We start from the raw sequence: 16,544 nt of genomic DNA on the forward strand, positions 1-16,544 counted from the left end.
TCTTTTGCACAGTTTCAGTAATTGTACACACTGGTTGGCTAGATATTGGCACTTTGCGATCTATAACGAGCTAAACAAGCTACAGCAGGATGCTTTTTGTGAAAATTTATTATACAAAAAAGTGGCCATAAATATGACTATATTTTGCCATTGTGCATTACGTAACTCAAACTATAACAGCTACACAAAAAATGACATATTTGAAATCTGCATACAAAACTATACTTGACTGAATTTTGAAACCTCTAATATAAATTTGAAAAAAAGTTGTTTCGAGGAGAGTCTCCTCTAAGCGAATCACGTGGGTCTTTAGTTCAACATATTTCCTGTGTTAAAACCAGTTGTTGAAAAATAATTTACCACTATGATATGGCAAATTTTGACACTATTAATACTGAGTTAGCTAATTTTTTTTATCCTTTCCTAAGCCAATTTGATGATCGCACGGTTGATGAGAACTGGATCGTTTTCAAAAATAAAATACTTGAGTTTACTGACAAGTGTAGTATCCTGCAATGTTAAGAAGCCCTGATTCAACTCCAAGTTAGTAAAAGCTTTCCAACCGAAAAAAAAAAAGAACGACTGTATCGAATAGCGAATAAAAGTTCACCTCCTTGTAAGCATCCTATTTCGATGCCAGTGCACAACGCTTACACAGAGGCTACAAAACTTGCCAAAAAGGCATTTCAAGTACACACTTTCCCCGCAGTACTTGGGAATGACCCCTAAAGAGTTTTGGCGTGTTATTAACCACTCCAAAGATAATTCGGTCACGCTGAATGATTCCGATGGCTCACCGGTACCCGGTGATATATGTCCCCATGCACTTAATTCTGTGTTCTGCAACAACTTTGTTCTATGTATTGACCCTGTGCTTCAACTCCAGAGTGTTGCAATTACCCACCTATGTACTTCATTATCATTGAACCTCTTGGGGTCGAAAAGATCTGAAGTTGTCATCAAGTTCTGGTGCTGAATTGGTTAACGCGAAATTTCTGAAAAATACTGTTTATTCATCTGTTCTGCTGTCAAGAATTTTTCAGCAATCTAGCTCCCTGCCGATAGGAAGGTCGGGAAGATAGCCCCCCTTCAATAGTCCGGTAGCAAAAATTCGCCCCTCAACTACTGCCCCATTTCCCTCACCAGCATTCCTTGCAAGGTTCTTGAACATATTTTGTACTCACATTAGAAAAGCACTTAGACAATAATTCATTTTACTGCGATAGATATTATATGGACACTCCAGGCACATTTCTGCCGTCACTGTGAGGTTCCATAAGAGGGGAAGCGTATGAGGGTGAGCCGGCGAATGCAGTTCAACCTCGCATGCGCGAGCGAGGAACGCGGCCGTGATGCGTGCCCCATCCTGTGGCACGCGAGGCAAGGGGGGTCACACGAGGGAAAAGGGACATTCTTTTCTAGCGGCTGCCAGGGTGTCTCGATGTCCTCCTTGCCCGCCGCTCTGTAAAGAGTGGAGACATTGCGGCATCTACTATGGCGTTGGCCACACAATTTTGCAGACGCCGTAGTAGACTCCTTTGGCAGACACCGTAAGGACGCGTTGCCGGCACTCGTGTCTTGAAAGCAATCTGCGACGTGGCCAAAGTGCACGCCCGTGCGGGCCTCATCTTCAAAGCGATCTGCGATGTTTGCAGAGTGCTTGTAGTGCCGGTAGCTTCATATGCGCGTTTCGACGTTTTGTTCGCGTTGAAGCGACAGATGGCACTGAGGTCAATTGGCTTGCAGCTGCTGCGGTGATTCCTAACTCGTGTTTTCACAGACAGTTTCCGCTGTCATTGAGCAAGATGTGTTCATGTTTACCTGTGCGCGCGTGATACCGTACTGGTTAATTTAGTTAAAACAGGTTGACGGGATAGTTAGTTTGAATCCATGATATAATGTGTAAGTGTGACTGAACAAGGACCTAGAAGGAAGTCTGTTTATACGTCCTCGTTGAGTCGCGCTTACACATTCTATCATTGTTAATTTAGTAAGTGAATGTTTACAAGCTTCCATGATTGATAAAACTGCTACCCTTACTTCGTACAGCTATCTACTGATTTGCTATCACAATTGGTGCTTCACCTTTGGGGCGCAACTGCGAATTTTTTCACAAAAGCACAACATGGTTTCCGAAAAAACTTTTCTTGTGAAACTCAACTTTTTTCTTTTACTCACCACCATCTTATTCTTGACAAAGGTTCATTCGCAGACTGCTTCTTTTTATTTCACCAAGGCCTTCGACAAAGTGTGTAATAAATTGCTTCTATATAAAAATAAACTGTTTTGATCCTAACCTGTTTGCATGGCTTGAACATTTTCTCCTTAATCGGTCACAGTAAGTTGTGTCAAATAACTATATGTGCCAATTTAATCCCGTAGACTCTGTTGTGCCCCAAGGATCAGATATAGGCCCTCTTTGCTTAATTTACATTAATGATTTACCCAATGATGTTTTTTTCTAATACAGTCGAACCCGACTATATCGAACCCGTTTACATCGAATTATTCTATATATAGAACAATTTCTGGACACTGTATAGTTACAATGAGTATATATAGCAATAATTACGCTTACATCGAACAAAAATAGCAGCGACTCCCGATACATCGAACGTCAAGCGACGGAAAAGTGCCCCCAGAAGTTGGCTTTCCCTCGCGGTGACAAGGAAACCCGGCGGCAAGGCTCCATCCAACCGCTCTCCCTACCGTGACTGCGCCTCCCTGCAAAAAATTATCCTGGCCCGCCCGCAGCGCTAGCTCAGACAGCCATTCGGAGGCTCCTGTGCCCTCGTCGTGCAAGATGGCGAAAGTGCGAGTTGTCGCGCTGCTTTTCAGGTTCATTCTGTGTTTGCCTTGTGGGCCTTGTCCCACAGTGTTGCCGTGATGGAGCGGCAGAATTCGTGAAGCTCGAAATCATAAATCTGGTCGAACGCGATGAGAAGTCGGATGTTGCCGCAGCGTGCAAGATTCCGAGGAGCACTCTCAGTGCGATGTTGAATAAGGGGGAGATTAGGGCTGGAAGCAGACAATCACGACTTGGTGCCCGTGGTGCCCAACGTGTATGCACAGCCGTGTACGAGGGGTTCATCCAAAATCGCTTTAGCCGTGCCGGCTTCCGCGTGCTCAGTAATGACTAAATTCTGATTAGTGCGACATAGCCGTTGCCGACATTGCCAAAGTTTGGAGCGAGCTGTCAAGAATTTCCGGAAGCTGTTGACGAATCAACGGTGGACGAGTTTGAGTGCAAATGGGAGAGCCCGAAAACGAAGACTATATTGCCGACATCGTACCGAGCACAAGCGAAAGTGGGCACAATGAGGAAAGCAACGACGGTCCTTTGCCCACATGCTCCGAAGTGATTGGTGCGTCCGCACTAGTCCGGTGCTTCTGCGCGAATGCAGAAGGTTGCGGCCTCAGCTGCTTCGACTCCTTAGACAATGGGGAGACATGCGTGTGTTGCAAGAAGAGAAATTGCCCAAGCAGAAGAAAATAGTGGACTATTTCATGCGAAACTAAGCTAGTTTCATCAATAAAATGATTTTATAAATGGTATGTGCTTTTATGACATCCAATCATTTAGCAGGCTTATATCGAATTATGCTCTATATCGAACTGACAGGTGTTTTTTTGTGAGTTCGATATAGCCGGGTTCAACTGTATTTACCTTTTCACAGAGGACTTATCCTCCGTGAAATCTCGGACAAATCTGATAACGAATTCTTACAAGATGATATAAACACTATCTCTAACTGGTCTGACGTATGGTTAATGCAACTGAACAGAACTAAATGTATATATATGTGTGTAACTCGCACCAATATTTCTCCGCCATACTATTACCTTAATAATACTTCCCTGGAAGTCGTAACCTCGTATAAGTACCTAGACGTCCACATAACCTCGTCACTTTCCTGGTCGTTCCACATCGATAAGGTAATTAACAATACTAACCGCATGGTAGGTTATCTTTACGAAATGTTTCTTCTGCCCCTACATCATTAAAATTAATCGAATACAAAACGCTTATTATGAGTAAAATGAAGATTGAGTACACCTCATCCATCTGGGACCCGCATTTCGAAACCCTTATTCGATCACTTGAACTAATCCAAAACAATGCCGCGTATTTCATTTATAGCAATTACAGCTGCGCATCAAGCGTAACTGCCATGAAAAACTCTTTGCTACTTGCTCCTCTATCAGTCCAATGTAAGTGCTTGCTCCTTGCTTTATTTCATAAACTATATTTCCACGATTCCTACCTACGCAATAATCTTATATCATCTCCTACCTACATTTCCTCTCGCATTGATCATAGCCATAAGGTTGGAATAATTCGATGCCACACCAGAACCTGTCCCAAATCATTTATTCCTAGGACCTCTCAGGAATGGAACCACGTTCCCGGCGTAGTTGTCGCAATCGAGGACAACTCAGTTTCGTTCGGCCATATCAGACATCACTCCCGGATACAATTAACTTATCAAACACCTAAAAACACTAAACACCTTTTGCTGCTTTGTTATTTACTTATGTATATCTCTCTTACCCACTCCCCTCCATAATACTTCGACCTTGAGGGTACAATAAAATAAATAAAAATAAAATAAAATAAACTGTATACGAATATATTATGAAAGCGCACGACCCTGTCTTGTGCGCACAGTCCTGTCCAAACGCTCTGCAACGATATGTTTACGCAGATCTGTTGTAAAGTGTGTTGAGTGCAATACAGCTCCTCAAGGCTGTGTGGTGCAGCACAAAGCGGGACAAGGGACACAGAAAAATGAGGACAAGCACTTTTCTGTGTCCCTTGTACCATTTTAGACTGCAGCACACAGCTTCATGGAAAACCAACTAGCCCAAACCATCACCCTTCTAAGCTCCTGAATATGAGCATCAGCAAGCTCCTTCGCCAAGAGCAATTCACAATGCATGAGCTCAAAGTCTCATTTTACTTGCACTGTAGCCAACACAAAAGAGCAGCAGGTACTATTGATGTTCCAGTATCTCGCACTGCACTCCCAATATTTAAGTGCAGACATCCAGTTAAGCTCCTTCCCCGAGGTGTGTTCACTGCAGCAAGCAGACGGTTACAAAAGGTACCACTTGGAAATACCATGCACCGTGTCAAAATCACTTCAGCTGCAGCACAATGAATGTATCTATACTCACCAACTTGCTCCTGGACAATCTTGACAGTGGGAATCTGCTCAATCTTGTCTTTCGCTAAAGGAGGCGGCCCTGTCCCATCCAGTTGATTCAGGAGCTGCAAATGGCACATGATGATGGCTGTCACACCATGAAGCAATGCCAGGTTAAAATCTACAAGTCTAGCACCATCCTTTTCTTAAAGGCTGGCAGCCACAGACACAGCAAGCATTAAGAATTGAGTGTTAATTGCGCGAGAGCAGATATATATATTACCACACAAAAGGAAGGGAGAAGGAAGACACAAACAAATCAACACCGCAAGTTCAACTGACCCAGACAGCTAACGCGACAAAAACATTTCTGTCTCCAATTAAGAGACTGATGTTCCCAATCTCTGCAGCTTCTGCTATTTCTCTGGTAAGCTGGTCAAAGTTTCTGGCCAGCTATGAATGCGATTAAACAGGGGTTTGCATCCGTAGCATGGCAAGGTGGCCTGATAAGGCTAGTTTTTTAACCTTATACCAGTGCTCATGTAATTGCTTTGCACAGCAGTAATTCTGCAGCTTTGCACTGATCCTTATGCTAAGAACAGCTTTCATTAGCTTGATGAAAGCCATGAAATAGCTATTGCACTTGTAGTTAAGGTGATGTAAAGCAAGCTGAAAAAAATAAAGAAATATCCCTGGCAGGAGGACGAGCATATTTAAGTTACAATGTCACTCTCCATTTGACGAAACATTAAAAAAATGTTTGGCACGATTTTACAGGGTTTTTCAAGGAACTATTACAGAAAGACAGTTACATTTTGTTCACCTCATTTCTTAACAGGGCACTGAGGTATACCTTTCACTAAGACTGCTGCAAAAAAAATTTTTGTACAGACTGAAGTGGAAAAATGATTACAAAAATCTGCACATGCAAACAAAAGTTATTCAACCTCAAGAGAGAGAGAGAGAGAATTTTTCTTTTTTTCATAACTCAACAAGAAGTTGAGGTGATGATGTACAAGCCCATGTCAAAGCCATCATTCAGCAAACTATCTTTGGTTTGCACACTAAAATGCACCATGCAGATCTGGCTGAGGTTTTGTCCAGCTGCGTTATAGATAGGTGACAACGATTTCCCATTTTAAGCACCTTGAAACTGCCCATGTCAATACTGCTTTGCCTAAAAGCTCTGGTAGAAACCACAGAAGACGACCATCAAAGTTAACGAAAGCTCATGTCACCATGCTGTGTTTTTCATGTGGAGAGCATAGAGCTGGTGCTCACGCTCCTTATTTCCCTTCTGCTCCTACATACGCGACATCACTGCCTGTGCTAACCAATCAGACACCTCTCTCTTCGCTGCACATGCACTTCCCTCTCTGTCTTCACGCCATGTGCTTTTTTCTCAACACTTTCCTCTCTTCCCTACTCATTATCCTCTACCATGTTAGATTGTTGTCTGCCAACCACTAAAAACCTAGCAAAATAGCTCAAGCAATAAAAACTGTGGCACCTGTGTTATGACAGCATCCAGGCCCCCTCGGCCCCAGGCATAGTCTCCAGGGTTGCCATGCAGGTTGACCAGCCTGCTTTGAGAGCGAGCGGACACAACCAGTCAGCAACAAGGTGCCCAACATGCCAAACCAATAGCTTACCAGCTACCGCAAGTGACAAGTAAGCACCATAATAGCAATGTGTCTGCTGCATTATCACAAAATGCTTTAAGGCGATAGACTCATGACAAAAATACAAAACTAGTGATGCCGAGGATCATTTATGATTAGGGGTGTGCAAATACCGAATTTCAGATAGAATATCGGATGAAGAACAAAAAGCCAAATATCAATTAAAATATGAAATATCTATATTTTTCGCAAAGTTTATTGCTTACGAATTTTGGGCAAGAAAATACGGTGCTGCACATGCCTGGGAGTATCCTAGCATTGCATAACAAGAATGTAGCAAAGCTATGAGTCACATGGGTACATAAAAACAAAGATATACAGTAGTCTATTCTTATTAAAGGGATCATCCATTTAATATACCAGCGCTGATTACAGCTCCGTTCTAAAATATGAAGGCCTGAAAAAAATTTGTATCAGGAGTTTTTGTTGAATAGAACCAAGCGCTTCTTTTTCCCCTCTGAAACCAGTGAATTAGTGACGTTTTGTTGTACTGAATACCGATGAGGTTCTCAGTTTGGTAGTGGGCCAACGTGACCAGATGAGCAGACGCCGTCCATGTGTCCGGTTCTGCATGATTTGCCACTTGTCAAAGAATATGGAATCTGGACGGGCACGGCAAGTTTACGACGCTCGCTACACCCCCTTCTCTTCCTCTTCGTTCATCCGCCACCTCTTGCTTTTGTTTCCTAGGTGATTTGTCGGCTCTCCGAGTGTCATACGGCTGCAGCAAATAGATCTGCGTCAATTTGGCATCAAACCGCAACTGTTGTCGCCAATGCCTTATGAAGCAGTGGCGATTAGGCCTAATGGCCGATGCAGTGCGGGCCGAGGCGAAAATTAGCCACCGGCCGATGTGGTATTGGGCCACAAGCCATCATGGAATGCTTGCCGCTAGTATGTTTGTACGAGTGGCTGATCAGTAATTCATCCCAAGATAACACGAGCGGGAACGGCTCTCAAAGTGGCGTGAAGTTCGTTGGCAAGCATATCCAACACGATCTGCATGCCTATCGGCGGCTCAATCTTCGCACCTGCTTTCTCACTTTACAAAATACACACTGCTTTTGTTCACATTCCTTCTGTCCCTGTCACGTCATTATTTCAATCCGTACTGCCGACCCGGACAAACCTTGTACCAACAGAGGCGGCCCCAGCTGAACTGGTGCTGTTCTACGAATTGCGGTGTTCAGTCGCTGTGTGTGCGATCACCGCATCAGGCTGACCTCAGGGAGCACACGCAGCGAGTCTTGAAGTGAGGGAAGCTCACAGTAAAATTAATTATGACGAACGACTGAGGAATATGGAAGAAAGTACATGGGCTGGGAGAGTGTTCAGGTATTTGTACAGTAATAACATTGATACACAGTGGAGGAAAAGAACTACGAAGCTTACCAGTAACTATGCGGCCTGTATGTTGAGCAACACAGCAACAAAGAACGTCAAGCAAAAAGTCAGGGAGTCTGAGATAATCTCATGGGTGGCGGCAATGGAAAAGAAACCTGCCATGAGTAAGTGCTTAAGAGGAAGAAACGAAAACGGGAAAGAAAAAATTTATGATAACTCACAAGGGAAGCTCACTACTTTTCGAAGAGAGATTAGGATGCCTTATAACACGCAATTATTATAAGAATATTACTGCGGTAAAGCTAGGGCAACGATCGAGCATGTTTTATTATAATGTGAAGACATCTGCCCAGCGGTATATTTAAGAATTACTGGCCTCCTTGAAGCCCTTGGGTTCAGCGAGAGCAGGGGGAACGTAAACATGTCCACAATAGAGATTAGTAAGAGGTGATTTGAAGATTGGTGGAACAAAAGTAGGGAAATGACAAACAACGGAGGCGTACAGAAACTAAGTTCACAATAGAGGTTCAAAAAGTTTGGGTATGGAAATTTGCCACGAGTTTCCTTTTCTTTCTTTCTTTTTTAGCACACGCAGGAGATTAGGCAATAAAATAACAAGCGCTTGATGGCGCAATCCACCACCCCGTTCCAAAGGGGCCGCTCATAACATCCATCCATCCATCCATCCATCCATCCATCCGTGTCAGCCAGAGCAGCTCGTCCGTGGCATGTTTGGCGGTCCTTTTGGGGTGAAAAATGAAGCGCTCGCTAGGGCAGCATCGAGCACAAGGGACTCCGCAGCGCACACGACATGTGGCACTGCACAGGTCTCTACACCGAATATATCGAAAAATCGAGCGGTAGGTATTCTATTCGAGAGTCCAATTTTTCGAACGATCACTAAGATTCGGTGATATGCGATATTTGTACACCCCTACTTTATGATGCATCTTTCTTTTCAATATGCATGCCTTATAGAGCAAGAATTGGAAAGTTGGGGGAGCCCGACTTAACTTTGCATCATTAAATTGCACTAATGTGCAAGCAAGATGAACACATGAAGAAAAAAATGAACATGCAGCAAGGCTAAACAAGCACAGACTGTCTGTTCTCTTGCTTTATGCCTTTATCTCATGTTCTCGCTAAAAATTATGTGGAAGTGAAAAACCCAAACAAATAATGCTTGGCTAAAGCGCTTTATTGATACTCACACTGGAAGGCCTTGGTTGGAGATGAAACCTGCAAAGTTAAGGAAGAAAAGCAGTTAATTCAGGCTATTGAACCATGATCAATCAAGCCATAAGTGTACTGAGCATTGGTATTCACCTGTAGTTCCAGTGAGGTTGGCAAAAATCTGGTGAATGATACTGAAAAATAAGAAATTCACACCATAAATTCGAGCGGGTAGGCTTCATCAGTGGGCGCATAACTTGTGCTTTATAGGGGACAAAGCCTCTGAACATGGTAAATAAACCTGCCCACTGATTATACAGGGTGTCCCAGCTAACTTTAGGCAGTTTAAAAATATGTGAATGCCACGTAGCTGGACAGAACCAAAGGAATGTTTGTCGTCGCTTCGAGATACTCAGATAATTTACTTTTCATTCTACTTAATTACATAGTTAGTCCTAATTAATTACTTAATCAACTTCTCAAACATTATAATTCGATGAAAAGTGTCAATGAGAAAATAGTAGAGCAACATGAAAAACTCCGAATACAGCTTTCTGTTGCTTTCTCCTGTTGCTCTTTTTTCTCTCTCTCTCTCTTCCAGGCCATGACATCCCCACAGCAAATTGTGTAGACTAAGGTGCACTCCCATGTTGCATGTCTGATAACAGCAAGCAGTGCATGGGAAGCTAATTAATCCCACGGAAGCACACTCTTTTCAGCAGTGTTTCTGGCGTTCCATGTTTGCCTTGACGTGGTCCTCCACCAGGCCAGCACATCCCCTGCTAGGGCTGCTTCTGTCCTGGCTTTGTAGATCAGGACCTGAGCGCAGCAAGAAAGTCCTTTGGGAAGAGGGTGTGTGTTGCGTGGCACCCTTGCCAGAAGGTGCTTTTTCACCTCTAACTTGAACTTGCCCTTGAACTGTGGTGCAATAGGGACATTGTCCATTGGAGCAGACAAGCATTGTGTAGCAACTCGCTTGCCACATCCTGGGCCGTGCTGTTGCTGACACTACCGGCATGCACAAGGACCCAGTTCATGCCCACCTCAGCCATGGAAGACCGATAAAGATCCAAAGCAGCTTTTTTATACGGTACTCCCAAGTACCAACTAAGGGAGATCCTGAAAGTGATTCAAGGCCTCGAGCATAGTTAGTGTAAATGATTATTCTCCAGCTGTTATGTGCGCCGTCATTGTTGGTCTCTCTCAGTCTCTGCAAGGTAAACAGGATGGCGTGAAGTTCTATTGTCTTAACTGGTAGGTCTTCTTGGGGTCAAAAAACCACATCCTTCCTCATGTTGTCACTCAAGAATGCCAATGCCGGAAGTCAGGACACAGTCTCATGCGGCGTCAGTGAATACAGCGTCCTCTGGTCATCGACTCTTCTGGCAATGGCCGCCCTGCGAGATGAGCGGTTGTCCTTGCGCTGGTGGCAGATGATGGGTTTGGCAACCTGTAACTGCACATCATTCCATGGTGCCATTCTTGGAAGTAGATCATGCGTGTCATCTGTTTTGCCCGTCTGTTTACCTTCAATTTGGAAAAGGAGGCATCCTGCACGGTTGAAATGACACTGCTATTGTTCAGCCCTTCTCGCAGCGGTGGGAGGGCTTAATAGTGGTGGAGCTCCTCGATTCCGGTGTAGCAAGGAAGTACTGTCCCAACTCCTAAGCTTTCCTGGTGAAATCTCTGGAGCTTTTTCTTCTAGTGCCTCAGTGAGTTTTAAGCAAGTTGCAAGCACGGGACGCGGAGGTGGCCATGACCAGTGTACGTGCCGTTTGTGTGCCTGCCCCTCCACTCTGGTGGGCTATCCTCCGTCAGAGGTGCAGGACTTGCTTCCACCTTGCCTCAAGCTACTTCAGCCAGGTGGCTGCACCTCCCTTCTCGTGGATCAGGGTACCCAGAATCTTCACAAAGCATTATGCTGTTCTAGTTGACGATTGAAGCGTTCTACCATGCCATTAGAACTTGGGTGATAAGCTGTTGTTTGTATGAGTGTTACACCCAAAAGATGGGAGAGAGCTTGAAAGAGGGACGAGTCAAATTGTCTTCCTCCGTCTGTCGTTATGGTTTGTGGTACACCGTAACGAGAAATCCAGGTATTTAAGATGGCCTAGGCTATAGAGGGTGCTAAGAATCCGTGGTTCCGGACAGGCCGCCATTAGAATCTGAACCTGGCAACATTTAATGCTAGAGCGTTATTTAGTGAGGCTAGTCTAACAGTGCTATTGGAGGAATTAGAGGGCAGTAAATTGGATATAATTGGGCTCAGTGAAGTTAGGAGGACAAAAGCATATACAGTGGTAAAAAGCGGGCACGTCCTGTGCTACAGAGGCTTAACGGAGAGACGAGAACTAGGAGTCGGATTCCTGACTAATAAGGGTATAGCTGGAAACACACAGGAATTCTATAGCATTAATGAGAGGGTGGCAGGTCTTGTTGTGAAACATAATAAGAGGTACAAATTGAAGGTCATACAGGTCTAAGCCCCTACACCCAGTCATGATGACCAGGAAGTCAAAAGCTTCTATGGAGACGTGGAATCGGCGATGGGTAAAGTCAAAACAAAATACACTATACTGATGGGCAACTTCAATGTCAGGGTAGGCAAGAAGCAGGCTGGAGACAAGTCAGTGGGGGAATATGGCATAGGCTCTAAGAATAGCAGGGGGGGAGTTATTAGTAGAGTTTGCAGAACAAACTAATATGCGGATAATGAATACCTTCTTCCGCAAGCGGGATAGCCAAAAGTGGACGTGGAGGAGCCCGAATGGCGAGATTAGAAATTAAAGACTTTATACTCTGCGCTAACCCTGGCATCATACAAGATGTGGACGTGCTCGGCAAGGTACGCTGCAGTGACCATAGGATGGTAACTCAAATTAGCCTAGACTTGAGGAGGGAACGGAAGAAACTGGTGCATAAGAAGCCGATCAATGAGTTAGCGGCAAGAGGGAAAATAGAGGAATTCCAGATCAAGCTATAGAACAGGTATTCAGCTTTAATTCGGGAAGAGGATCTTACTGTTGAAGACATGAACGACAATCTTATGGGCATCATTAAGGAGTGTGCAATAGAAGTCGGTGGTAACTCCGTTAGACAGGATATAAGTAAGCTATCGCAGGAGACGAAAGATCTGATAAGAAACGCCAATGTATGAAAGCCTCTAAACCTACAGCTAGAATAGAACTGGCAGAACTTTCCAAGTTAATCAGCAAGCGTAAAACAGTTGACATAATGAAGTATAATATGGATAACATTTTTTATATTTAATATTAATATTTTAAACATGGCCATAAGATATGGCCATGTTTAATATTTGGTTCCTTTAGAACACAATGTAGTCAATCTGTACCGCTATATGTAATTAGTAGGCCCTAGAACATGCCATCAAAATCCCAAGACATCACAGCCCCCAGGTGCGGGAGCTAAGTAGGCGTCGCCACCCGTATTTCGTTCTTGTGCTTTTTCTGGCTTACCAAATGTCTTATCATTGTAAGAGTCGCGTTTTTGGTGGTGTAGAACGGTAATTTACTGATGCAGAAGAAATCATGTTTCACTTTAGTGTCCCTTTAACAGTCTCGGAAGAGAACAGCAGTTTACGATAGGTAGCGAGGCACTGGAAGTGGTAAAGGAATACATCTACTTAGGACAGGTAGTGACTGCAGATCCGTACCATGAGACTGAAATAATCAGAATAAGAATGGGCTGGGGTGCGTTTGGCAGGCATTCTCAGATCATGAACAGCAGGCTGCCATTATCTCTCAAGAGAAAAATATATAACAGCTGTGTCTTGCCAGTACTCACGTACGGGGCAGAAACCTGGAGGCTTACGAAAAGGGTTCTACTTAAATTGAGGACGACGCAACGAGCTATGGAAAGAAGAATGATAGGTGTAACGTTAAGGGATAAGAAAAGAGCTGATTGGGTGAGGGAACAAATGAGAGTTAATGATATCTTAGTTGAAATCAAGAAAAAGAAATGGGCATGGGCAGGCCATGTAATGAGGAGGGAAGATAACCGACAGTCATTAATGGTTACGGACTGGATTCCAAGGGAAGGAAAGCATAGCAGAGGGCGGCAGAAAGTTAGGTGGGCGGATTAAAGCCCCTTAATCTCCCAAAGTAGCGCCATTCACTTCCCTCCTCCTCCGCTCGGCGCGGCCTCGACGGTGGCGCCGCCGGTGGTGGGCCTGCCGTAGCAGACGACGGCTAACACGCTACGGGAAGAAATCCGCGGAAAAGCTTGTTCGAGCCCTGCGGAGCAGTTTTCTCAATACAGATGTTGCTTCGTCAGTCGGTAACTGGCCTTAAAAATGTCGTGTTGGAATTGTGGAAGAAATAGAGAAAAGGACTATTATTCAAGGCGTATTTAAGGCGTAAAGTGCGCGCACGTTGAGAGTTCGTGTTGCTGAAACACGACGCAAGCACACGGTGTGCTCAAACACGCGCGTAATTACCGAAGTTTCAGGTTTTGACAGCGTGAAAGTATGTGTACGTGGTTTCGTAGGTTCATTTACGTACCTGCAGGATACTTTTGTTCGGCCGGCGCGTGAGAGATTCCGACTGTCTGCGGTCAGCGATGCCTGGCAACAGTGCCGCTTTTTTCACTGCGGGGTGCTTTGGTAATCGTGACGATAGATTTTTTTTTTTTTACAAGTACTGCTCCAGGAGGGCATATGTAACGGCTAACGGAGGCCTCTGAAGAGCACGTGACATTACAATAAAGCAGGCGGCGCAGGGAGTGTTCGCATACAAAATCGGCTGTCCGCTATAGTGGACAGCCTATCTTATACTCCCTTGGCATGCACAGGCTTCGGCGAGCCCCATCCAGCACTGGTTCTAGCTTTAGTGCTCCCGTTGCAGCTTTGGTGCCCTGGAGGCGCCGTCAATAGTGCGAAATAATGGCACGTTGTTACAACTAGTCAATAAAATATATTGAAGAACTACAATCGCGCTGAGGCGTCAACTTCTAAAGCAGCGCTAGCGCGCCCGTGCGAGAATTATGAAACGCCAACAAAAAATTTACCGGCCCACGTACGACTCTACGATAAAAGTGCACGTTAAACATCCCCTGGCGACCCAGATAAAGTTATCCGGAGCCATGCACTAGACCTCCATCAGAGCTTTAGTCGCTTCGGGACGTTAAAACGTTAATCACCACAAACCAAATCAATACACGCGGGCGTACATTCGAAGCTAAAAGACTGCATCCATAAGTCATAGTGAGGCTTGCAAAAGCATCGAGAATGTGCTAACTTCTGGTGGAGCTCAAAACACACCCAGTATAAAATCGCTTCTATGTCACAGGCCAGCTGCACATGCGTGCACTTTCACCGCACGTCGAAACTATACGAAACAAAGAGAGCACATTCGAGAAAAAAGTCAACTTCAACGCGCTAAAAACCACGCAGAGCATGAACACATACACTTTTTCGAAGCGGAAGGTGTCAACTAAGCCCAAAAGAAGAGGTTGAGCCGTGGCACTTCACGAAGCCGTGCCTTCTTTGCCACTTCCTCGAAGTCAACCCGCCCGATCCTGTGAATCCACACTTTTCTTTTTGCGTTGCGCCCGCCGGATGTTGCGGCAACCGAAGGCACAGCAGCACGGCATCGCAATTAAGTTCTCGGCCCTAACACATTCCATTACGCTAACACATTCCGTAAGTCCGTCTACCGTACTTTCGTTGCGCAGGCCCAACAATGGAGGTCGGAGCGCGCTGGATAGAAAAAATATACAGAAGCGCGGCACCTGCTTCTCTCTGGAAAGAAAAAAATATACAAAAGCGCGGCACCTACTTTCACGTGACACAGATTGGCCAATGGGGGAGCGGAGGAGGCTGGGGAGACAGGAAGCGTGGAGGAGGAAGCGCCAAGGTGAGCGGGGTGGCGGAAAGATCTAAGAATGGCGCTACTTTTGAAAAATTGAGGGGCTTTAGGGCGGATGAGATTAAGAAGTGTGCATGGACAACATGGCCACAATTAGTACATGATCACGGTAGTTGGATAAGTATGGCAGAGGCCTTTGCCCTGCAGTGAGCGTAACCAGGCTGATGATGAGGCTGTAGACTGCAGTAATGTGAAAGAGTGACATTGCTTCAGGCGAGCATGTGAAGCAGTCGATACAAATGGGTATGGATCACTGGTTCAAGGACGGTGGTAGCGGAACAACGATATCGATGTGAACGTGGCCGAAACAAACGCGTGGTAGTGGAAAATGACCAGGCACGCTCGTAGTGTGTCGATTGACTTTGGCGTGCTGGCACTGTATGCATGCCCGAGCCCAGCAACGGACGTCAGCGTTCATACGCGGCCACAGACAGCGAGAAGTGACGAGAAATTGTGTAGCATGCACTCCAGGGTGCAATAAGGAGTGTAGTGCATCAAAAGCTTGCTGGCAAAATTGTTGTCGAACATACGGTTGAGGATGACCCGTAAACATGTCGCATATCACTGTGGCGTTGCAGCCAGGCAGTAAGATATCTTCGAAGCGTAGCGAATCGTTGGCCGTCCGGAGCGTTTTAAAGTTCATGCTCTGTGCGTTGAGCAGTAGCGAGGTGGACGAAGTCAATGCCGGAATGATTTACTTGGCTTGCATTTATACAGATCCGTGACAGAGCATCAGCAACGGGATTATCGGCACCACTGATATGCCAAATATCAGTAGTGAATTCGGAGCTATATGCAAGCTGGCGAATTTCACAGGGAGTGTGAGGAACTGTCGGAGGTAATAGCATAAATGAGCGGTTTGTGGTCAATGAGAACAGAGAACTGACGCCCTTCGAGGCTGTGGCAGAATTGGCGGACGGCGAGGTAGAGTCCTAGCAATTTGCGACCGAAAGTGCTGTAGCAGGTTTCTTTCAGCGTTAGCTTCCTTGAAAAGATATAGGCTGCCAATCCTGCCAACCAGCTGTTGAAACACGGCGCCAACAGCTACGTCAGAGGCGTCTACCATAACGGACATTGGAGCGTCTGGTTGCGGGTGCGCCAGTCGAGTAGTGGTAGCAAGGACGTTCCAGACATAAGAGTGTTTTAGTTGAGCGTCTTTACGGTACGCTCCGCTCCGAGCGGCCCCGCTAAGCCACAGCAGAGCGGCGGGCGATTTTCACGTTTTAGTTGCACGTTTAGCGTAGCGGAGCGGACCTTTCGTAGTTGCAGCGCCCCCTGGCTAAATTCACGGTAATGAAAGAAAATAAAAACAC

The 16,544-nt window shown here is 45.3% G+C and overlaps 1 protein-coding gene across 2 annotated transcripts in view; it reads right to left on the reverse strand.

The window, feature by feature from the left end:
* Positions 1 to 16,544, reverse strand: part of LOC126520423 (E3 ubiquitin-protein ligase RNF115-like) — a 44,209-nt gene that overhangs the window by 18,686 nt on the left and 8,979 nt on the right. The window contains exons 5-8 of one of the 2 annotated variants that reach the window (XM_050169345.3): positions 9,500 to 9,540; positions 9,385 to 9,412; positions 6,658 to 6,730; positions 5,179 to 5,272 (exon numbers count right to left, since the gene is read on the reverse strand). In XM_050169345.3, coding sequence (XP_050025302.1) covers positions 5,179 to 5,272; positions 6,658 to 6,730; positions 9,385 to 9,412; positions 9,500 to 9,540 — 236 coding nt within the window. Of the gene's footprint in view, positions 1 to 5,178; positions 5,273 to 6,657; positions 6,734 to 9,384; positions 9,413 to 9,499; positions 9,541 to 16,544 lie in introns of both variants that reach the window. The other variant, XM_050169344.3, reaches the window with a different exon arrangement.

This window comes from Dermacentor andersoni, chromosome 3 (assembly GCF_023375885.2).
Source record: "Dermacentor andersoni chromosome 3, qqDerAnde1_hic_scaffold, whole genome shotgun sequence".
Lineage (NCBI taxonomy): Eukaryota > Metazoa > Arthropoda > Arachnida > Ixodida > Ixodidae > Dermacentor > Dermacentor andersoni.